The sequence below is a fragment of the Heterodontus francisci genome, chromosome 34 (assembly GCF_036365525.1).
Source record: "Heterodontus francisci isolate sHetFra1 chromosome 34, sHetFra1.hap1, whole genome shotgun sequence".
NCBI classification, from domain to species: domain Eukaryota; kingdom Metazoa; phylum Chordata; class Chondrichthyes; order Heterodontiformes; family Heterodontidae; genus Heterodontus; species Heterodontus francisci.
The window spans coordinates 1,182,575-1,205,248 of NC_090404.1; the positions used below are offsets into that span (position 1 = coordinate 1,182,575).

Sequence of the window (22,674 nt, forward strand, 5' to 3'; positions counted from 1 at the left end):
TTGCAAGTTTTTGGCGGTGGGAGGAAACCAGAGCACCCGGAGGAAACCCAGGCGGTCACAGGGAGACCTTGCAAACTCCGCACAGGCAGTACCCAAAATTGAACCCGGGTCCCTGGAGCTGTGAGCGGTGACATTCTGTGTGAACGTTTCGGGATGTCCGTGTGTGTCTGATGCAGAGTGTGTGTGTGCCTCTGTGTGTCTGTGTGTGTGTGAACGTGTCGGGGTGTCCGTGTGTGTCTGTGTGTGTCTGTATCTGTGTGAATGTGTTGGGGTGTCCGTGTGTGTCCGATGCCAAGTGTGTGTGTGTCTGTGTGTCTCTGTGTGTGTGTGTGAACGTGTCGGGGTGTCCGTGTGTGTCTGTGTGTGTCTGTATCTGTGTGAATGTGTTGGGGTGTCCGTGTGTGTCCGATGCCAAGTGTGTGTGTGTCTGTGTGTCTCTATGTGTGTGTGTGAACGTGTCGGGGTGTCCGTGTGTGTCTGTGTGTGTCTGTATCTGTGTGAATGTGTTGGGGTGTCCGTGTGTGTCCGATGCCAAGTGTGTGTGTGTCTGTGTGTCTGTGTGTGTGTGTGTGAACGTGTCGGGGTGTCCGTGTGTGTCTGTGTGTGTCTGTATCTGTGTGAATGTGTTGGGGTGTCCGTGTGTGTCCGATGCCAAGTGTGTGTGTGTCTGTGTGTCTGTGTGTGTGTGTGTGAACGTGTCGGGGTGTCCGTGTGTGTCTGTGTGTGTCTGTATCTGTGTGAATGTGTTGGGGTGTCCGTGTGTGTCCGATGCCAAGAGTGTGTGTGTCTGTGTGTCTCTGTGTGTGTGTGTGAACGTGTCGGGGTGTCCGTGTGTGTCTGTGTGTGTCTGTATCTGTGTGAATGTGTTGGGGTGTCCGATGCCAAGTGTGTGTGTGTCTGTGTGTCTGTGTGTGTGTGTGTGAACGTGTCGGGGTGTCTGTGTCTCTGTGTGTGTCTGTATCTGTGTGAATGTGTTGGGGTGTCCGTGTGTGTCCGATGCCGAGTGTGACTCTGTGTGTGTGTGTCTGTGTCGGGGTGTCCGTCTGTGTCTGATACGATGTTGGTGTTTACACGTGATATTGGTATTGCTGAGCCCTCGTGTCCCTCATTGCTGCTCTTACAGGTGGAACAGACAGTTTCAGGAAGAGGTTGTCTCCAGCCGGGTTCACACCACACAGACATTGGCGACGGCGATTACCGAAGCTAAGAAACCGCCACGGATTTGGGTGCTGCTCACCGGAGTAGGTAAAATCCAGCTGTCTCTGCCCTGTGTGACTGTAGGTAGCTACACACAGAGGGTAATAAATGTTGTCCTGGTCCAGGGGGAAATAAATGTTGTCCTGGTCCAGTGGGAAATAAATGTTGTCCTGGCTCAGAGGGTAATAAATGGTCTCCTGACCCAGGGGGTAATAAATGGTCTCCTGGTCCAGTGGGAAATAAATGTTGTCCTGGCTCAGTGGGTAATAAATGGTCGCCTGACCCAGGGGGTAATAAATGGTCTCCTGGTCCAGTGGGAAATAAATGTTGTCCTGGCTCAGAGGGTAATAAATGGTCGCCTGACCCAGGGGGTAATAAATGGTCTCCTGGTCCAGTGGGAAATAAATGTTGTCCTGGCTCAGTGGGTAATAAATGGTCTCCTGACCCAGGGGGTAATAAATGATCTCCTGGTCCAGTGGGAAATAAATGTTGTCCTGGTCCAGGGGGTAATAAATGGTCTCCTGACCCAGGGGGTAATAAATGGTCTCCTGGCTCAGAGGGTAATAAATGGTCTCCTGACCCAGGGGGTAATAAATGGTCTCCTGACCCAGGAGGGTAATAACTGGTCTCCTGGTCCAGTGGGAAATAAATGTTGTTCTGGCTCAGTGGGTAATAAATGGTCGCCTGACCCAGGGGTAATAAATGGTCTCCTGGTCCAGTGGGAAATAAATGTTGTCCTGGCTCAGAGGGTAATAAATGGTCGCCTGACCCAGGGGGTAATAAATGGTCTCCTGGTCCAGTGGGAAATAAATGTTGTCCGGACTCAGAGGGTAATAAATGGTCTCCTGACCCAGGGGGTAATAAATGATCTCCTGGTCCAGTGGGAAATAAATGTTGTCCTGGTCCAGGGGGTAATAAATGGTCTCCTGACCCAGGAGGGTAATAAATGGTCTCCTGGTCCAGTGGGAAATAAATGTTGTCCTGGTCCAGGGGGTAATCAATGGTCTCCTGACCCAGGAGGGTAATAAATGGTCTCCTGGTCCAGGGGGTAATAAATGGTCTCCTGGTCCAGTGGGTAATAAATGGTCTCCTGACCCAGGGGGTAATAAATGGTCTCCTGGCTCAGAGGGTAATAAATGGTCTCCTGACCCAAGGGGTTATAAATGGTCTCCTGGCTCAGAGGGTAATAAATGGTCTCCTGACCCAGGGGGTTATAAATGGTCTCCTAGTCCAGGGGGTTATAAATGGTCTCCTGGTCCAGGGGGTAATAAATGGTCTCCTGGTCCAGTGGGTAATAAATGGTCTCCTGACCCAGGAGGTAATAAATGGTCTCCTGGTCCAGGGGGTAATAAATGGTCTCCTGGTTCAGGGGGAAATAAATGTTGTCCTGGCTCAGAGGGTAATAAATGGCCTCCTAACCCAGGAGGGTAATAAATGGTCTCCTGGTCCAGGGGGTAATAAATGGTCTCCTGGTCCAGGGGGTAATAAATGGTCTCCTGACCCAGGAGGGTAATAAATGGTCTCCTGACCCAGGGGGTAATAAATGTTGTCCTGGTCCAGGGGGTAATCAATGGCCTCCTGACCCAGGAGGGTAAGAAATGGTCTCCTGACCCAGGGGGTAATAAATGGTCTCCTTGTCCAGGGGGGTAATAAATGGTCTCCTTACCCAGGGGGTAATAAATGGCCTCCTGACCCAGGAGGGTAATAAATGGTCTCCTGGTCCAGGGGGTAATAAATGGTCGTCTGACCCAGGGGGTAATAAATGGTCTCCTGGTCCAGGGGGTAATAAATGGTCTCCTGGTCCAGTGGGTAATAAATGGTCTCCTGACCCAGGGGGTAATAAATGGTCTCCTGACCCAGGGGGTAATAAATGGTCTCCTGGTCCAGTGGGTAATAAATGGTCTCCTGGTCCAGGGGGTAATAAATGGTCTCCTGAACCAGGGGGTAATAAATGGTCTCCTGGTCCAGTGGGTAATAAATGGTCTCCAGGTCCAGGGAGTAATAAATGGTCTCCTGGTCCAGTGGGTAATAAATGGTCTCCTGGTCCAGGGGGAAATAAATGGTCTCCTGGTCCAGGGGGTAATAAATGGTCTCCTGGTCCAGGGGGTAATAAATGGCCTCCTAACCCAGGAGGGTAATAAATGGTCTCCTGACCCAGGGGGTAATAAATGATCTCCTGGTCCAGTGGGAAATAAATGTTGTCCTGGTCCAGGGGGTAATAAATGGTCTCCTGGTCCAGGGGGTAATAAATGGCCTCCTAACCCAGGAGGGTAATAAATGGTCTCCTGACCCAGGGGGTAATAAATGATCTCCTGGTCCAGTGGGAAATAAATGTTGTCCTGGTCCAGGGGGTAATCAATGGTCTCCTGACCCAGGAGGGTAATAAATGGTCTCCTGACCCAGGAGGGTAATAAATGGTCTCCTGGTCCAGGGGGTAATAAATGGTCTCCTGGCTCAGAGGGTAATTAATGGTCTCCTGGTCCAGGGGGTAATAAATGGTCTCCTGGTCCAGTGGGTAATAAATGGTCTCCTGACCCAGGGGGTAACAAATGGTCTCCTGGCTCAGAGGGTAATAAATGGTCTCCTGACCCAGGGGGGTAATAAATGGTCTCCTGGTCCAGGGGGTTATCAATGGTCTCCTGGTTCAGGGGGAAATAAATGTTGTCCTGGCTCAGAGGGTAATAAATGGCCTCCTAACCCAGGAGGGTAATAAATGGTCCCCTGGTCCATGGGGTAATAAATGGTACCCTGGTCCAGGGGGTAATAAATGGTCTCCTGACCCAGGGGGTAATAAATGGTCTCCTGGTCCAGGGGGTAATAAATGGTCTCCTGACCCAGGGGGTAATAAATGGTCTCCTGGTCCAGGGGGTAATAAATGGTCTCCTGGTTCAGGGGGAAATAAATGTTGTCCTGGCTCAGAGGGTAATAAATGGCCTCCTAACCCAGGAGGGTAATAAATGGTCTCCTGACCCAGGGGGTAATAAATGGTCTCCTGGTCCAGGGGGTAATAAATGGCCTCCTAACCCAGGAGGGTAATAAATGGTCTCCTGACCCAGGGGGAAATAAATGGTCTCCTGACCCAGGGGGTAATAAATGGTCTCCTGGTCCAGTGGGTAATAAATGGTCCCCTGGTCCAGTGGGTAATAAATGGTCCCCTGGTCCAGTGGGTAATAAATGGTCTCCTGACCCAGGGGGTAATAAATGGTCTCCTGGTCCAGTGGGTAATAAATGGTCCCCTGGTCCAGTGGGTAATAAATGGTCTCCTGACCCAGGGGGTAATAAATGGTCTCCTGGTCCAGGGGGTAATAAATGGTCTCCTGGTTCAGGGGGAAATAAATGTTGTCCTGGATCAGAGGGTAATAAATGGCCTCCTCACCCAGGAGGGTAATAAATGGTCTCCCTACCCAGAGGGTAATAAATGGTCTCCTGGTCCAGGGGGTAATAAATGGTCTCCTGACCCAGGGGGTAATAAATGGTCTCCTGGTCCAGGGGGTAATAAATGGTCTCCTGGTCCAGTGGGTAATAAATGGCCTCCTGACCCAGGAGGGTAATAAATGGTCAACTGACCCAGGGGGTAATAAATGGTCTCCTGGTCCAGTGGGTAATAAATGGTCTCCTGGTCCAGGGGGCAATAAATGGTCTCCAGGTCCAGGGGGCAATTAATGGTCTCCTGGTCCAGTGGGTAATAAATGGCCTCATGGTCCAGGGGGTAATAAATGGTCTCCTGGTCCAGGGGGTAATAAATGGACGTCTGACCCAGGGGGTAATAAATGGTCTACTGGTCCAGGGGGTAATAAATGGTCTCCTGACCCAGGGGGTAATAAATGGTCTCCTGGTCCAGTGGGTAATAAATGTTCTCCTGGTCCAGTGGGTAATAAATGGTCTCCTGACCCAGGGGGTAATAAATGGTCTCCTGGTCCAGTGGGTAATAAATGGTCTCCTGGTCCAGGGGGTAATAAATGGTCTCCCGGTCCAGGGGGTAATAAATGGTCTCCTGGTCCAGTGGGTAATAAATGGTCTCCAGGTCCAGGGAGTAATAAATGGTCTCCTGGTCCAGTGGGTAATAAATGGTCTCCTGGTCCAGGGGGAAATAAATGGTCTCCTGGTCCAGGGGGGAATAAATGGTCTCCTGGCCAGGGGGTAATAAATGGTCTCCTGGTCCAGTGGGTAATAAATGGCCTCCTAACCCAGGAGGGTAATAAATGGTCTCCTGACCCAGGGGGTAATAAGTGGTCTCCTGGTCCAGTGGGTAATTAATGGTCTCCAGGTCCAGGGGGTAATAAATGGTCTCCTGACCCAGGGGGTAATAAATGGTCTCCTGACCCAGGGGGTAATAAATGGTCTCCTGGTCCAGTGGGTAATAAATGGTCTCCAGGTCCAGGGGGTAATAAATGGTCTCCTGGTCCAGGGGGAAATAAATGGTCTCCTGACCCAGGGGGTAATAAATGGTCTCCTGGTCCAGGGGGTAATAAATGGTCTCCTGACCCAGTGGGTAATAAATGGTCTCCTGGTCCAGGGGGGAATAAATGGTCTCCTGGCCAGGGGGTAATAAATGGTCTCCTGGTCCAGTGGGTAATAAATGGCCTCCTAACCCAGGAGGGTAATAAATGGTCTCCTGACCCAGGGGGTAATAAGTGGTCTCCTGGTCCAGTGGGTAATTAATGGTCTCCAGGTCCAGGGGGTAATAAATGGTCTCCTGACCCAGGGGGTAATAAATGGTCTCCTGACCCAGGGGGTAATAAATGGTCTCCTGGTCCAGTGGGTAATAAATGGTCTCCAGGTCCAGGGGGTAATAAATGGTCTCCTGGTCCAGGGGGTAATAAATGGTCCCTGGTCCAGTGGGTAATAAATGGTCTCCAGGTCCAGGGGGTAATAAATGGTCCCTGGTCCAGTGGGTAATAAATGGTCTCCAGGTCCAGGGGGTAATAAATGGTCTCCTGGTCCAGTGGGTAATAAATGGTCTCCTGGTCCAGGGGGTAATAAATGTTGTCCTGGTCCAGGGGGTAATAAATGGTCTCCTGGTCCAGGGGGTAATAAATGGTCTCCTGACCCAGGGGGTAATAAATGGTCTCCTGGTCCAGTGGGGAATAAATGGTCTCCTGGTCCAGTGGGTAATAAATGGTCTCCAGGTCCAGGGGGTAATAAATGGTCTCCTGGTCCAGTGGGTAATAAATGGTCTCCTGGTCCAGGGGGTAATAAATGTTGTCCTGGTCCAGGGGGTAATAAATGGTCTCCTGGTCCAGGGGGTAATAAATGGTCTCCTGCTCCAGAGGGTAATAAATGGTCTCCTGGTCCAGGGGATAATAATTGGTCTCCTGGTCCAGGGGATAATAAATGGTCTCCTGGTCCAGGGTGTAATAAATATTTTTGTGGCCCTGTAACTTCCTCACCTCCAAGGGCTTGCCTTCCAATCATGCTGACCACACTTCATTAAGTCCCTGCTTGGCTCTGATCTGCTCTGGGTGTCCTGGAAATAGACTAATTTGTCCAGCTTCAATTTGCAATGACTGATTTCCTCTCCCTCTCTCGCCCTTCTCTTTCTCTCTCTCTCCCCCCCACTTTCTCTCTTCCCCCCCCTTTCTCTCTTCCCCCCCTTTCTCTCTTCCCCCCCTTTCTCTCTCTCCCTGTTTCTGTATCTCTCCCCCACCCTCCCCTCTCTCTCCCCCACCCTCCCCCTCTCTCTCCCCCACCCTCCCCCTCTCTCTCCCCCTCTCTCTCCCCCTCTCTCTCCCCCACCCTCCCCCTCTCTCTCCCCCTCTCTCTCCCCCACCCTCCCCATCTCTCTCCCCCACCCTCCCCATCTCTCTCCCCCACCCTCCCCCTCTCTCTCCCCCACCCTCCCCCTCTCTCTCCCCCGCCCTCTCTCTCCCCCGCCCTCTCTCTTCCCCCGCCCTCTCTCTCCCCCGCCCTCTCTCTCCCCCGCCCTCTCTCTCCCCCGCCCTCTCTCTTCCCCCGCCCTCTCTCTTCCCCCGCCCTCTCTCTTCCCCCGCCCTCTCTCTTCCCCCGCCCTCTCTCTTCCCCCGCCCTCTCTCTTCCCCCGCCCTCTCTCTTCCCCCGCCCTCTCTCTTCCCCCGCCCTCTCTCTTCCCCCGCCCTCCCTCTTCCCCCCGCCCTCCCTCTTCCCCCCGCCCTCCCTCTTCCCCCCGCCCTCCCTCTACCCCCCGCCCTCCCTCTACCCCCCGCCCTCCCTCTACCCCCCGCCCTCCCTCTACCCCCCGCCCTCCCTCTACCCCCCGCCCTCCCTCTACCCCCCGCCCTCCCTCTACCCCCCGCCCTCCCTCTACCCCCCGCCCTCCCTCTACCCCCCGCCCTCCCTCTACCCCCCGCCCTCTCTCTACCCCCCGCCCTCTCTCTACCCCCCGCCCTCTCTCTACCCCCCGCCCTCTCTCTTCCCCCCGCCCTCTCTCTTCCCCCCGCCCTCTCTCTTCCCCCCGCCCTCTCTCTTCCCCCCGCCCTCTCTCTTCCCCCCGCCCTCTCTCCTCTCCTCACCCCACCATCTCCACCTTCCTTCCCCCCTCTCCCTTTCTCTCCACCTGTCTCCTCTCCATCTCTCTCTCTCGCTCCCTCTCTCTCTCGCTCCCTCTCTCTCTCTTTCTTCCCTCTCTGTCTCCCCTGTCGCTCACTCCCCCTCCACCATCTCTTTCACCCACAGGATATTATCGCCCGAGTCTCACCACAGAATATGACGAGAACAGTGCAGGTGGTGATTTTGATTTTATGTCACGGTTGGTGAGGGACTGGGAGTCAGCAGCGCAGCTTGCTGAAGACAAGGCCCAGGTTGTGCGGCATGTTATCGTGCGGTCTGGTAAGTCCCACACATCCTTATTGCTCTATCTCATTTTCACTGTCACTTTCTCCAGTTTTCACTGTCACTTTCTCAATCCCTCATTTTCACTGTCACTTTCTCTCCCGTATTTACTGTCACTTTCTCTTTCTCGCTTTCATTGTTACTTTCTCCCTCGTTTTCATTGTCACTTTCTCCCTCATTTTTACTGTCACTTTCTCTGGTATTCACTGTCTCTTTCTCCCTCCCTCATTTTCACTGTCTCTTTCTCTCTCCCTCATTTTCACTGTCTCTTTCTCTCTCCCTCATTTTCACTGTCACATTCTCTCTCCCTCATTTTCACTGTCACATTCTCTCTCCCTCATTTTTACTGTCACTTTCTCTCTCCCTCATTTTCACTGTCACATTCTCTCTCCCTTGTTTTCACTGTCACTTTCTTTCTCGTTCTCACTGTCACTTTCCCTCTCTCATTTTCACTGTCACTTTCTCTCTTCCTCGTTTTCACTGTCAGGTTCTCTCTCTCCCTCATTTTCACTGTCACTTTCTCTCTCTCCCCTGTTTTCACAGTCACTTTTTCTCTCCCTCGTTTTCACTGTCACTTTCTCTAGTTTTCACTGTCACTTATTCTCTCTCCCTCATTTTCACAGTCACTTTCTCTCTCCCTCATTTTCACAGTCACTTTCTCTCTCCCTCGTTTTCACAGTCACTTTCTCTCTCCCTCGTTTTCACAGTCACTTTCTCTCTGTTTTCGCTGTCACTTTCTCTCTGTTTTCGCTGTCACTTTCTCTCTGTTTTCGCTGTCACTTTCTCTCTGTTTTCGCTGTCACTTTCTCTCTGTTTTCACTGTCACTTTCTCTCTTGTTTTCACCGTCACTTTCTGTCTCCCTCGTTTTCACTCACACTTTCTCTCTCCCTCGTTTTCACTGTCACTTTCTCTCTTCCTCGTTTTCACTCGCTCTTTCTGTCTCCCTCGTTTTCACTCACACTTTCTCTCTCCCTCGTTTTCACTGTCACTTTCCCTCTCTCTCATTTTCACTGTCACTTTCTCTCTTCCTCGTTTTCACTGTCATGTTCTCTCTCTCCCTCATTTTCACTGTCACTTTCTCTCTCCCCTGTTTTCACAGTCACTTTTTCTCTCCCTCGTTTTCACTGTCACTTTCTCTAGTTTTCACTGTCACTTATTCTCTCTCCCTCATTTTCACAGTCACTTTCTCTCTTCCTCGTTTTCACTGTCACTTTCTCTCTGTTTTCACTGTCACTTTCTCTCTGTTTTCACTGTCACTCTCTCTGTTTTCGCTGTCACTTTCTCTCTTGTTTTCACCGTCACTTTCTGTCTCCCTCGTTTTCACTCACACTTTCTCTCTCCCTCGTTTTCACTCACACTTTCTCTCTCCCTCGTTTTCACTGTCACTTTCTCTCTCCCTCGTTTTCACTCACACTTTCTCTCTCCCTCGTTTTCACTCACACTTTCTCTCTCCCTCGTTTTCACTCACACTTTCTCTCTCCCTCGTTTTCACTGTCACTTTCTCTCTCCCTCGTTTTCACTGTCACTTTCTCTCTCCCTCGTTTTCACTGTCACTTTCTCTCTCCCTCGTTTTCACTGTCACTTTCTCTCTCCCTCGTTTTCACTCGCTCTCTCTCCCTCGTTTTCACTCACACTTTCTCTCTCCCTCGTTTTCACTGTCACTTTCTCTCTCCCCCCTGTTTTCACAGTCACTTTTTCTCTCCCTCGTTTTCACTCACACTTACTCTCTCCCTCGTTTTCACTCGCACTTTCTCTCTCCCTCGTTTTCACTCGCACTTTCTCCCTCGTTTTCACTGTCACTTTCTCTTTCTCTCTCATTTTCACTCACATTCGCTCGTTTTCACTTTCATTTCCCGTTTTTACTGTCACTTTCTCTCTGTTTACACTGTCACTTGCTCCCTCCGCCCCCCATCTCTCCCCACCCGTCTTTCCCTGCTCCTGTCTCTCCACCCCCAGTCCTTCCCCGCCCCCCCCAGTCCTTCCCCGCCCCCCCCAGTCCTTCCCCGCCGCCCCCAGTCCTTCCCCGCCCCCTCCCCCAGTCCTTCCCCGCCCCTCCCCCTCTGTTGCTCAGGGGTGTTCCAGGTTCTGACCCTCCCCCTCTCTCTCTTCCTTGGGGTGGTTCTGGTTCTAACCCCCTCTCTCTCTCTCCCCCTCAGGGGTGGTCCTGGGAAAGGATGGTGGTGCCATTAAGCAGATGATCTGGCCATTCTGGCTCGGAGTTGGCGGATCGATCGGTTCCGGCCGGCAGTATTTTCCCTGGATCCATGTGGATGACCTGGGTGGAATCCTTGCCCATGCATTGGAGAATGACTCGGTATCGGGTATCCTGAATGGCGTGGCCCCTGCCCAGAACACCAACAGGGAGTTTGCAGTGACACTGGCAGCCAGCTTGGGGCGGCCGGCGGTACTGCCCCTGCCTGAATTTGCGGTGCGGGCAGTGCTGGGTGCCGAGAGGGGGGTCATGCTGCTGGAGGGTCAACGGGTGATGCCTGTGCGTACCCTGCAGAGTGGGTACAAGTACCGCTACCCCGAGCTCCGAGCTGCCTTGGAGAATATAGTTACCTGATTATACCCCCCATGCCAACCCTTGCCATCGAGCAAATTGGGGGTGGGAGGGACTCAGGACGGTGAGGTCGGGGGGGGTCAGGGATGGGCGAGGTCTGGGGAGGTCAGGGGACGGCGGGTTATGGGGGAGGTCAAGGTTCACAGGATGGTGAGGTCAGGAGATGGGGAAGATGAGGTCAGAGGGGGGCAATGTCGGTAGGATGAGGTGTTGCTCAGTGAATGACAAGGTTATGAAATAGGGGAGGACAAGGATGAGGCCGGGTGTAGGTTTCCCTCTGAAATAATTGGGAGTTGTAAATCGGAAGTGGATATCGATGGGGGAATTGCTTAAAGTACAGACTTGCTGAGAGAATTCCTCACACTTTCCCTCATCTCATTCCCAGGGAATTGCATGTGTGCCTGTAAACTAATTGCTCGAGAAACAGTAAAGGTTTGTCTTATTTTGCTGTACTGGTCCTGACTTGCCGTCTTCCGTGTCATCTACTGCTGGGAGCCTTCCCCACGTCGCCATAGAATTGCATGGAACACAGAAGGAGGCCATTCAGCCCATCGTGACTGTGCTGGCTCTTTGAAAGAGCTATCTACTTAATCTCACTCTTACCCCCTGCTCTCGTCCCCATCGCCCTGTCAATTTTCCCCTTCAAACATGTATCCAATCCCTTTTGAAAGTTCCGATTGAATCTGCTTCCACTGCCCTTTCAGGCAGTGCATTCCAGATCACAACAACTCGCTGTGTAAAAACATTGCCCCTCTGCGTCTTTTACCCCTTATCTGAAATTTATGTCCCTCTGGTTACTGACCCTCCTGCCACTGGAAACAGTTTCTCCTTATTTACACTTACTGCAAACCCTCTTGATTTTGAATGTCTCGATTAAATCTCCCCGTTAACCTTCTGTGCTCTAAGGAGAACAACCTGAGGTTGCTCCTTTGACCCCTCTCCTTATTGTGGACCAGGGGTTTGGAGGGTCCAGGGAGTTGTGGCAGTGTGGGCACGCAGTTAAGAAGAGACAGTTGCCTGAGTGAGGCATTTGCCAGAGTGAAGTTGGAAATTTGGTGCATGTGGGAATTTGGTGCAGCCGGGTGAAGAAGGGCTCCTTTTCCTATCTTTTTCAGTCTCCAGCAATTTGTGAGTCTTCTTCCTTTCACTCCAAGGTAGTTGAGTGCAACTTTCCATTCCTTCAGCTTGAATTATTAACAAATTGACTAATTAAAAAAGGTTGTCCAGAGATAGCGAGGCTGGTGGTGTGCTGCAACTGCAGCATGTGGGAATCTGTGGAATGCACTGCAATCCCAGACAACCATTTCTGCAGTGTCTGCAACTTGAGAAATTTCAGCTCAGAATTGCTGAGTTGCAGACATTGTGGAGCATCAGGGAGCGAGAGAGTTAGCTGGACATTTTGTTCCAGGAGCCAGTCGCACCCCTTAGAGCTGGCAGGCCATTAGAAATGGCCAGTGGTCAGGGAGAGGAGGGTGTGACTGTGAGTGAGACAGGTAGGGGAAATCAGCATGTAATGATGGAGGAGCCTCAGCCTCTGACCTTGTCCAACAGGTACGAGGGTCTTGCTACCTGTGCAGACGAAGAGAGGGACTCCAAGCTGGATGAGCAGACTGACTATCGCACCATGGCGAAAAATACCATTCCAGTGTGGGGGGGGGGGAGTTGTGGGGGAGTGAAGAGAAATGTGGAAGTGATAGGTGACAGGATAGTCAGGGGGATAGATACTGTTCTCGGTAGCAGCGACAGGGAGCTCCAACGGCAGTGTTGCCTGACGGGTGCCAGCGCTAAGGACATCTCTTTGAGGCTGGAGAGGAACCTGGAGTGGGAGGGGGAGGATCCAATTACCGTGGTCCATGTGGGAACCAATGACATAGGTAGAAGCAGAAATGATGTTCTGCTTAGAGAATTTGAGGAGTTAGGATCCAAAGTAAAACATAGAACATCAAAGGTAATGATCTCTGGATTGTTACTTGAGCCACATGCAATTTGGCACAGAGTCAAGCAGATTCGGGAACTAAACGCGTGGCTCAAAGAGTGGTGTGGGAAGAAGGAGTTTCCCAATTCCTGGGACATTGGCATCAGTACTCAGGGAAGAGGGAGCTACTCCATTGGGATGGGCTTCACTTGCACCAGGCTGGAACCAGTGTCCTTGCCAATTGCATAACTCGGGCTGTGGACAGGGCTTTAAACTAACAGAGTGAGAGGCGGGGGGAGGGTTTGGGTAAAGGGAAATTTTAGAAATCCAAAGAGCGAGGTCAAGGCATCAGAGCAGGATAGTGATGTGGGTACCTCCCAACAGAATGGGACAGGAAGGGACAGAAGGTTTAACAAAAATTGAACATTGGAAAATAAGGTCATTGCAGGTAATAGAGGTAAAAAAAATGAAATTAAAGTTCCTTTATCTGAATGTGTGAAGCATCTGTAAAAGATAGATGAACTAGTGGCATGAATAGAGGTAAATGATCGAGATCTAATTGCTCTTACCGAGACATGGTTACAGGAGATCAAGGTTGGGAAATGAATATTCCAGGGGACACAATATTTTGGAGAGACAGACAGAATAGCAAAGGAGGAGGGGTAGTCCTGATAATAAAGGATAGCAGAAGGACATTAATAAGAAGGGATCTGGTCGCAGAAGATCATGAAGTAGAACCAGTTTGAGTGAAAATTAGGAATAGCAGGAGTAAGAAAACTCCTGGGAGTGGTTTACAGGCCCCCTAAAAGTAGTTATATTCTTGGACAGATATTAAATGGGAAATTATTGGAACATGTAAAAAAGGTAATGTATTCATTGTGGGGGTCTTTAATCTGCGTGTAGACTGGGACAATCTAATTGGCAACAGTGGTCTAGAAGATGAATTTGTAGAATGCTTTTGTGATAGTTTCTTGGAGCAATACGTTGTAGAACCGACTAGGGATAAAGTTATCTTAGATCTCATCTTGTGTAATGAAGAAGGGTTAATAAGCAATGTCATAGTAAAAGATCCACTGGGAAATAGTGATCATAATATCATTGAATTTCATGTTAATTTTGAAAGTGACACATTTCAATCACAAACGAGAATCTAAACTTAAATCCAATTACGAAGGTATGAGGGGAGAAGTGGCTGAGGTTAATTGGGTAAATAGACTGGAAGGTATGGCAGTCAATGAACAGTGGGAAACATTAAAAGAAACAACTGAAAGGGTTCAACAAAAGTACATTGCATTCAAAAACAAAAACTCGTCAAGAAAGACCCATCCGTGGCTCACTCAGGAGGTTAAGGAGATTATTAGACGAAAAGAAGAGGCTTACAATGGTGTAAAAAAAAAGTAGCAAGTCTGAGGATTGGGAGTGTTTTAGAAACCAGCAAAGGGCTACCAAAAAGTTAATAAGGGAAAAAGTAGAGTGAGAGTAAACTAGCCAGCAATATAAAAGCAGATTGTAAGAGCTTTTATAAGTACATAAAAAGGAAGAGAGTAGCTAAAGTAGATGTTGGTCCCTTAGAGACAGAGACAGGAGAAATCATCATGGGGAATGAGGAAATGGCAGAGGCATTGAACAAATATTTTATGTTTGTCCTCACAGTAGAAGACACAAGTTCCATACCAGAAATAAGCAGGAAGCTAGGGGCTAAAAAGAGTGAGCAAAGTAAGGATATTGATATCAGCTGAGGAAAAGTATTGGAGAAACTGGAGGGACTAAAATCTGACAAGTCCCCAGGACCAGATGGTCTACATCCTAGGGTTCTAAAAGAGATAGCAGCAGAGATAGTGAATATGCTGGCTATGATTTTCCAGAATTCCTTAGATTCAGGAATGGTCCCGTCAGATTGGAAGTTGCCAAATGTTACGCTGCTTTTCAAGAAAGGAGGTCGCGAGAAAACAGGGAACTATAGGCCTAACATCAGTTGCTGGGAAGATGCTGGAAACTATTATTAAGGAAGTGTTAATTGCACTTGGAAAAGCATAGTATGATTAGAACAGGTCAGCATGGTTTTACTAAAGGGAAATCCTGTTTGACAAATTTATTAGAGATTTTTGAGGATGTAACTATTAGGGTAGATAAAGGGGAACCAGTAGATGTAGTATACCTGGATTTTCGATAAGGTGCCACATAAAAGATTAATAGGCAACATTAGGGCTCCTGGTGTTGGGGGTAATATATTAGCGTGGATAGAGGATTGGTTAACAGTCAGGAAGCAGAGAGTGGGCATAAATGGGGCATTTTCCAAGTTGGCAGGCAGTGAATAGTGGAGTGCCACAAGGTAAAGCACGGCAGTGCTCTGTTGGATAGCCTTATATGTGAGGTAATGGTCTGCAAAGGATGCCGGACCCGGAAGTCCGACCCGAACCCGACACGTCTTCGGGTCCCGTCGGAGTTGGGTCGGGTAGCAGGCCTTTATCCATGTACTGATGGGTCGGGTCACACGTCCGGGTTCGGCATTCGGGCTCTTTCGGGTTTCCTTTGTAGACCTTTACCATGAGGATCAATGCTGGGACCTCAGCTATTTAAACTCTATATTAATGACTTGGATGACGAGACAGAGAGTAATGTATCTAAGTTTGCTGATGATACAAAGCTCGGTGGAAAGATAAGCTGCTGGGAGGATGTAGAGAGGCTGCAAAGAGATATAGATAGGTTAAGTGAGTGGGCAACAAGATGGCAAATGGAGTATAATGTAGGGAAGTGTGAAGTTGTTCACTTTGGTCGTAAAAATAGAAAATTTTTTTAAAGTGTGTCAAACTGGTAAGTGTTGATGTTCAGAGAGACTTGGGGGAACTCGTACAAGGAACGCACAAAGTTAACATGCAGGTGCAGCAGGCTATTTGGAAGGCAAATGACATGTTGGCCTTAATTGCAAGGGGATTGGAGTACAGGAATAAAGCAGTCTTACTAAAATTGTACAGGGCTTTGGTGAGACTGCACCTGGAATACTGTGTGCAGTTTTGGTCTCCACATTTAAGAAAGGATATACTTGCACTGGAGGCAGTGCAGTGAAGATTTACTAAATTGGTCCCTGGGATGAGGGGGTTGGCCTATGATGAGAGGCTGAGTAAATTGGGCCGATATTCTCTGGAGTTTAGAAGAATGAGAGGTGATCTAATTGAGACATACAGGATTGTGAAAGGGTTTGATTGGGTAGAAGCTGAGAGATTGTTCCCACTGGTCAGTGAATCTAGAACACGGGGACACAGTCTCAGGATAATGGGTCAATCATTCAGGACTGAGATGAGGAGAAATTACTTCATTCAAAAGGTTGTGAATCTTTGGAATTCTCTATCCCAGAGGATTGTGGATGCTCCATCATTCAATACATTTAAGGCCGGGATAGATAGATTTTTGGTCTCGCAGGGAATCAAAAGATATGGGGAGCGGGCAGGAAAGTGGAATTGAAGCCCATGATCAGCCATGATGGTATTGAATGGGAGAGCAGGCTTGATGGGCCGAATGGTCTACTCCTGCTCCTGTTTCTTGTGTTCTTGAGAACCCGGATAGAGTTCAAGGTGCGATAGACTGCACTGTCTTCCAGATGAGGCATTAAACCGAAGCCCCCCATCTGCCCCTCTGAGGTAGGATGTGAAAGATTCCACAGATACTGTTTCGAAGAAGAGTTGGGGAACTTTTAAAATGACCCGAGATTGTGAAAGGCCAATTCTTGCAATGAGATTTGGGTGATTTCACTCGAGCTGATGAACCAAAGCTTTGTCACTGAACCTAGGAACTGGAGGAGGCCATTCAGCCCTTTGAACCTGTTCCACCACTCTATGAAATCAAGGCTGCAAAAAGTGGCAGATTTCCACTAATTTTTGTGCCACTTGTTAACGAACAAAGTGGGCGTAGTACACTGTCAATTCAGTCCCAATACTCCACAGGTCACAGCATATCATTAAAGTTTTCCACCTCCCTGAAATTAACCAAATTAAACACTTTAGTAACCCCCAGAATAAAACAGACCAAACCAGGTATCTTTAGACAACAAATTGATTTTATTAATAAACTAAATCTTAAACACTGTTGAGATAAATTTATGTCTAAAGAGCTTATAACTTCTTATTTATCCTAACTCCCCCATTCACACACACATTCAAAAATCAACAGTTAACCGGTTTTAAAAATGGTGTTTTAAAAATCATCTGTTCCTTAAGAATAAATAAATAACTGGGTTGTAACTCTTCATGAGTTACGTTCCTGGTTGATGAGGTGTCCAGATCAGCACAATCAGATGCCACTCGAAGTCTCCATGCGAATTCGACAAAACAGTCTTTTAATAGATGGCATTCAAGGCATTTAGGCTGCAGCAGGCGTCACACAGCTCTTTTAACAAGGAATATAGCAACGGATTCACTTGGATTTTAAAACCGTCGGTCTCAGAAGAAATTTTACTGAAAATTCCAACAAACACAAACAGACGACAGAGAGTCACTCTTGAGGCAGAGAATTCTTCGAGTTGCGAAGGGAAAAGGAATTTACTACCTTCAATAATGCAAATGATCTTTTTCCAGGGTTTTTCGCTCTACTGAGGCAAACACAGCCTGTAACTCAGTGTAGTTTTACTGCTAAGAGAAATAGACAGCTTCTTCTGCTGGTAAGCACACTTTGCTGGTGTCTAGTTTAAACTGGTTGAAGCCAGTTTTTACACAGTTAAAAGTTACAGTACACCATGTTACCTCTCCTGCCATGGCCTAGGAAACAGGTACAGCTGTGGCACATTGTTCTCAAGAATCTAAAACTTCTCTCTCTGTCTTAAAGGCACACCCATTGAGTAAAGACGTTTCTCCTGAATTCCCGATTGGATTTATCAGGGACTATCTTATATTGATGTCCCCCCATCCCCCCACCAGCCCCCAGTTCCAGTCTCAAGTGCAAATACAAACATCTCTGTGTCTAGTTTTTTTAAATTCTTTCATGGGATGTGGGCGTCACTGACAAGGCCAGCATTTATTGCCCAACTCTAATTGCACTTGAACTGAGTGGCTTGCTAGACCCTTTCAGAGGGAATTTAAGGGTCAGCCACATTGCTGTGGGTCTGGAGTCACATGTAGGCCAGACCAGGTAAGGACATGTGATTTCCTTCCCTAAAGGACATTAGTGAACCAGATGGGTTTTTACAACAATCGATGATAGTTCATGGCACCATTACTGAGACTAGCTGTCAATTCCAGATTTTTATTAATTAATTGAATTTAAATTCCACTAGCTGCCATGTTGGGGATTTAAACCCATGTCCCTAGGGCATTAGCCTGGGCCACTGGATTACTAGTCTTTTCCGACTGCTTTTCATGCTCTAATTTTTCCCCCCTCAACATTTTACAGGGCTGGTTTAAATCTTCCCTGGTTGGTCTATATTTCAGCGAAGCCCATGCACCAAGCTGGAGGGGTTTGATGGATTGGGCGGACACTAAGCTTTCACCCTCTGCTCCCCCCCCCCCCCAACCCTGCTGACAACAACAGCAACCTGGCTGTATGTGAAGGGTAACCTGGGCGGAGCTCGGCCTGACACTTGACCCCTGCCCTCAGTCCGGCTGCAAACTCAGTGGAAGGTGATGAGATATTCTGCGTAGACCTGAGTGTCGTGGAAAACTACAAATATCGTCGGCTGCTCGGGCGAATCCACTGCACTGTCGTACAGGTCACTGGAGCCAGGCACGCAAGGCAGGCGCTGGAGGTTGTTACTGCCCCGCACGCTCCGTCCCGTCAGCACACGTGAAAGGTACATGTGCTTGTAACCACTTCCATCAGCCCCTGAGTAACTGATCGACTGGCTTGCGTTGACAGCGAAATAGACACCAAGGCCATACGCCGTACCTGAAAGAAAGAAGAGTCTTAACCAGGGTTTGTTTTAAATCATTGGACCCCATTTCACGCCAAAACCCCTCCCGACCAGCTCCTGATCCGGGCTTCAGCAAGATTGCCACAAGGCAGGGAAATCTTCCTGTGGGATGCCGCTCAGGGAGGGAGGGAGGGAAAGCAAGGAGGAAGGAACAGACCAGAGAGGGAGGAAAGGGAAAAAACAAACTTGCATCTTGAAAGCACCTTCCATGCCCTGGATGTCCCAGAACTGTGAACAGCAGATTAGCACAGCAACAAAATCACAAAGACAGAATGATGTTAGTTTGGCTCCAGGACACCAGGATATAATGGCTGAGGGAATTTCAACATCACACCTGCAAGAGTAGACAGGCCCCCAGGTTTAACATCTGACCCTCTGACAGTGCGGCACTCCCTCAGTACTGACCCTCCGACAGTGCGGCGCTCCCTCAGTACTGACCCTCCGACAGTGCGGTGCTCCCTCAGTACTGACCCTCCGACAGTGCGGCACTCCCTCAGTACTGACCCTCCGACAGTGCGGCGCTCCCTCAGTACTGACCCTCCGACAGTGCGGCACTCCCTCAGTACTGACCCTCCGACAGTGCGGCACTCCCTCAGTACTGACCCTCCGACAGTGCAGCACACCCTCAGTACTGATCCTCCGACAGTGCGGCACTCCCTCAGTACTGACACTCCGACAGTGCGGCGCTCCCTCAGTACTGACCCTCCAACAGTGCAGCACACCCTCAGTACTGACCCTCTGACAGTGCAGCACTCCCTCAGTACTGACCCTCTGACAGTGCAGCACTCCCTCAGTACTGACCCTCCGACAGTGCGGAGCTCCCTCAGTACTGACCCTCCGACAGTGCGGCGCTCCCTCAGTACTGACCCTCTGACAGTGCAGCGCTCCTTTAGTACTGACTCTTCGACAGTGCGGCACTCGCTCAGTACTGACCCTCCGACAGTGCTGTGCTCCCTCAGTACTGAACCTCTGACAGTGCGGCACTCCCTCAGTACTGACCCTCTGACAGTACAGCTCTACCTCAGTACTGACCCGCTGGCAGTGCAGCGCTCCCTCAGTACTGACCCTCCGACAGTGCGGCACTCCCTCAGTACTGACCCTCCGACAGTGCGGCACTCCCTCAGTACTGACCCTCTGACAGTGCGACGCTCCCTCAGTACTGACCCTCCGACAGTGCAGCACTCCCTCAGTACTGACCCTCTGACAGTGCAGCACTCCCTCAGTACTGACCCTCTGGCAGTGCAGCGCTCCCTCAGTACTGACCCTCTGACAGTGCAGCACACCCTCAGTACTGACCCTCCGACAGTGCAGCGCTCCCTCAGTACTGACCCTCCGACAGTGAAGCGCTCCCTCAGTACTGACCCTCTGGCAGTGCAGCGCTCCCTCAGTACTGACCCTCCGACGGTGCAGCGCTCCCTCAGTACTGACCCTCCGACAGTGCAGCACTCCCTCAGTACTGACCCTCCGACAGTGTGGCACACCCTCAGTACTGACCCTCTGGCCGTGCAGCAGACCCTCAGTACTGACCCTCCGACAGTGCGGCACTCCCTCAGTACTGACCCTCTGGCCGTGCAGCACTCTCAGTTGCTGGCACAGTGCCCTGGATTATGGAGCTTGCGTCTCCAGAATGAGAACGGGAACCCATTATACTGTGTCTTAGAGGTGAGAGGGTTCACCAGTGAGGCAGTCCTCACATTTAGTGAGTCATTGTGGCCGTGTATTTATCTGTAAGTCACCAACAGTCCACGGGGAGGAGCCCAGGACCCCCTCAGCTGTGGCTCGAGCGGGAGATAGAATCACCGGGAACGTTGTAGACCAGTCCAGACAGGATGAAACTGCACTCACAGAGGTTGTCATTTGAGGGTCGTCTTTGGAAAGCTGAGGCACGCAGGCGGCCAGTCACCCACTAGGGCTAGTTCCCATGTTCTACCTGACGGTTGGCTGTCTGTATCTCAACTCCACCCACCCGCCATTTTTGCTGCTGTAGCCTTTAAATAGTCTTTTATTCCAACGACAACCCATCGATCTCAGTGTTATTTTTAATTGACTCCCAGCCTCTTGGTGGGGAAACATTCCCTGTCGCCATGACTATCTGTTCTTCCTGACTTCACCCAGCCTGCTTCTGGCCTGTAGCTGACCCCTTGTCCACTTTCCCTGACGCACTCACCGTTTTTCCCAGCCAAGCTTCGGTTGAATCCGTGTCTGTTGATGGAATCGCAGTTCCTGCCATTTGTCCCATGGAAGAGCAATTTCTCGTTGGATGCCCCCAGGCCACCCTGAGCTTCGAGAGCTCGTTTCCTGATATCGAAGGCTAACCTGAGGTAGATGTTCTGAATCCGGACAATCTGTGTGTGAGGAAGCAGAAATCTCGGTGACTGTCCAGGGCACTCATGCACATGCAATCCCAATATCATACTATACAGAGTGAATCATTACACATTAAACACAAAGACAGGGAGAGAGAGTCATTAATAGCACAAGAGCATCCAGAGAGAAAGGTTTGTGTTGAGTATGTGGCATGTATTTTAGCACATGGGATAAATATTGGGCCCAGGACAGCGTTGGGAACTCCCCTGCTCTTCCAATACTGGCTGTAGGATCATTTACAACCACGTTGATAAGAGCTTAACGAAAGACAGCACCTCTGACAGTGCGGCACTCCCTCAGTACTGACCCTCCAACAGTGCGGCACTCCCTCAGTACTGACCCTCTGACAGTGCGGCGCTCCCTCAGTACTGACCCTCCGACAGTGCGGCGCTCCCTCAGTACTGACCCTCCGACAGTGCGGCGCTCCCTCAGTACTGACCCTCCGACAGTGCGGCACTCCCTCAGTACTGACCCTCCGACAGTGCGGCACACCCTCAGTACTGACCCTCCGACAGTGCGGCACTCTCTCAGGACTGACCCTCCAACAGTGCGGCACTCCCTCAGTACTGACCCTCCGACAGTGCGGCACTCCCTCAGTACTGACCCTCCGACAGTGCGGCACACCCTCAGTACTGACCCTCCGACAGTGCGGCACACCCTTAGTACTGACCCTCCGACAGTGCGGCACACCCTCAGTACTGACCCTCCGACAGTGCGGCACTCTCTCAGGACGGACTCTCCGACAGTGCGGCACTTCCTCAGTACTGACCCTCCAACAGTGAGGTACTCCCTCAGTACTGACCCTCCGACAGTCCGGCACACCCTCAGTACTGACCCTCCGACAGTTCGGCACTCCCTCAGTACTGACCCTCCGACAGTGTGGCCCTCCCTCAGTACTGATGCTCTGACAGTGAGGCACTCCCTCAGTACTGATGCTCTGACAGTGCGGCACTCCCTCAGTACTGACCCTCCGACAGTGTGGCCCTCCCTCAGTACTGATGCCCTGACAGTGCGGCACTCCCTCAGTACTGACCCTCCGACAGTGCGGCCCTCCCTCAGTACTGATGCTCTGACAGTGCGGTGCTCGCTCAGTATGGACTCTCCGACAGTGCGGCACTCCCTCAGTACTGATGCTCTGACAGTGCGGTGCTCCCTCAGTATGGACTCTCCGACAGTGTGGCACCCTCTCAGTACTGAAGCTCCGACAGTGCGGTGCTCCCTCTACCAACCCTCTGAAGGCGTGGCACTCCCTTAACTGACACTGGGAGGGTCAGCCTCGATACACGGGGTGAAGTCTCACAGTGAGGGCTCAAACACAGGACCTTTTTCTCTCCAAGTGCAGGGAGGAATCTCCCCACTGAAGCAAGGCTGAACCTTCAGTGACTACCTTGACTATCGAGTCGGACAGATTGCTTTCCTGGAACTTTGATGAAACCATTTTGTATTCCTCAGAGCTCTGCTGCAGTTCCACAATGAGGAAGAGATTTCCATGCATGTCGTCCCAGTACGAAGGGAGTCTGTTCTCTGTGTATTAAAAATAATAACAGACACTGATTAAACTGTCCAACAGAGTGAGGACAGCCTCATTCACTGTCCTACTACCCACATGTGACAGGGCTCAGTCGCAACCCACCTATTAGATTATCACCCAGGATTCAAGGCTTCATGTGGGGTGTTGATCCTCACAGGAGGACCAGTTAGCTTGCCTCCCTCTGTACCACTCTGCCCTCCGAGACAGAGGATGGTGATTTTAACCTCGACGTGGGAGGATCGGAACCGGGAGAAGGCCATTCTGTTAGTGCTGGGGCTCAACTATTTACAATCTATATCAATTGGATGAAGGGGCAGAATGTATGGTAGCTAAATTTACTGACAATATGAAGATCGGTGGGAAAGCAAGTTGTGAGGAGGATACAGAGTCCGCA

At 50.3% G+C, this 22,674-nt stretch overlaps 2 protein-coding genes across 2 annotated transcripts in view; one reads left to right on the top strand and one right to left on the bottom strand.

Annotated features, from left to right (window-relative positions):
- Positions 1-11,020, top strand: part of sdr39u1 (short chain dehydrogenase/reductase family 39U, member 1) — a 22,035-nt gene extending 11,015 nt beyond the window's left edge. Inside the window, exons 3-5 of the mRNA XM_068013758.1 lie at positions 1,124-1,245; positions 7,849-8,001; positions 10,162-11,020. Of these exons, the coding sequence (XP_067869859.1) occupies positions 1,124-1,245; positions 7,849-8,001; positions 10,162-10,571 (685 nt within the window). The 3' untranslated portion in view covers positions 10,572-11,020. The remainder of the gene's footprint in view (positions 1-1,123; positions 1,246-7,848; positions 8,002-10,161) is intronic.
- A 5,548-nt stretch (positions 11,021-16,568) lies between these two features.
- LOC137348452 (uncharacterized) overlaps positions 16,569-22,674 on the bottom strand; it is a 108,267-nt gene continuing 102,161 nt past the window's right edge. The window contains exons 14-16 of the mRNA XM_068013759.1: positions 22,137-22,273; positions 20,550-20,727; positions 16,569-18,357 (exon numbers count right to left, since the gene is read on the bottom strand). Of these exons, the coding sequence (XP_067869860.1) occupies positions 18,083-18,357; positions 20,550-20,727; positions 22,137-22,273 (590 nt within the window). The 3' untranslated portion in view covers positions 16,569-18,082. The remainder of the gene's footprint in view (positions 18,358-20,549; positions 20,728-22,136; positions 22,274-22,674) is intronic.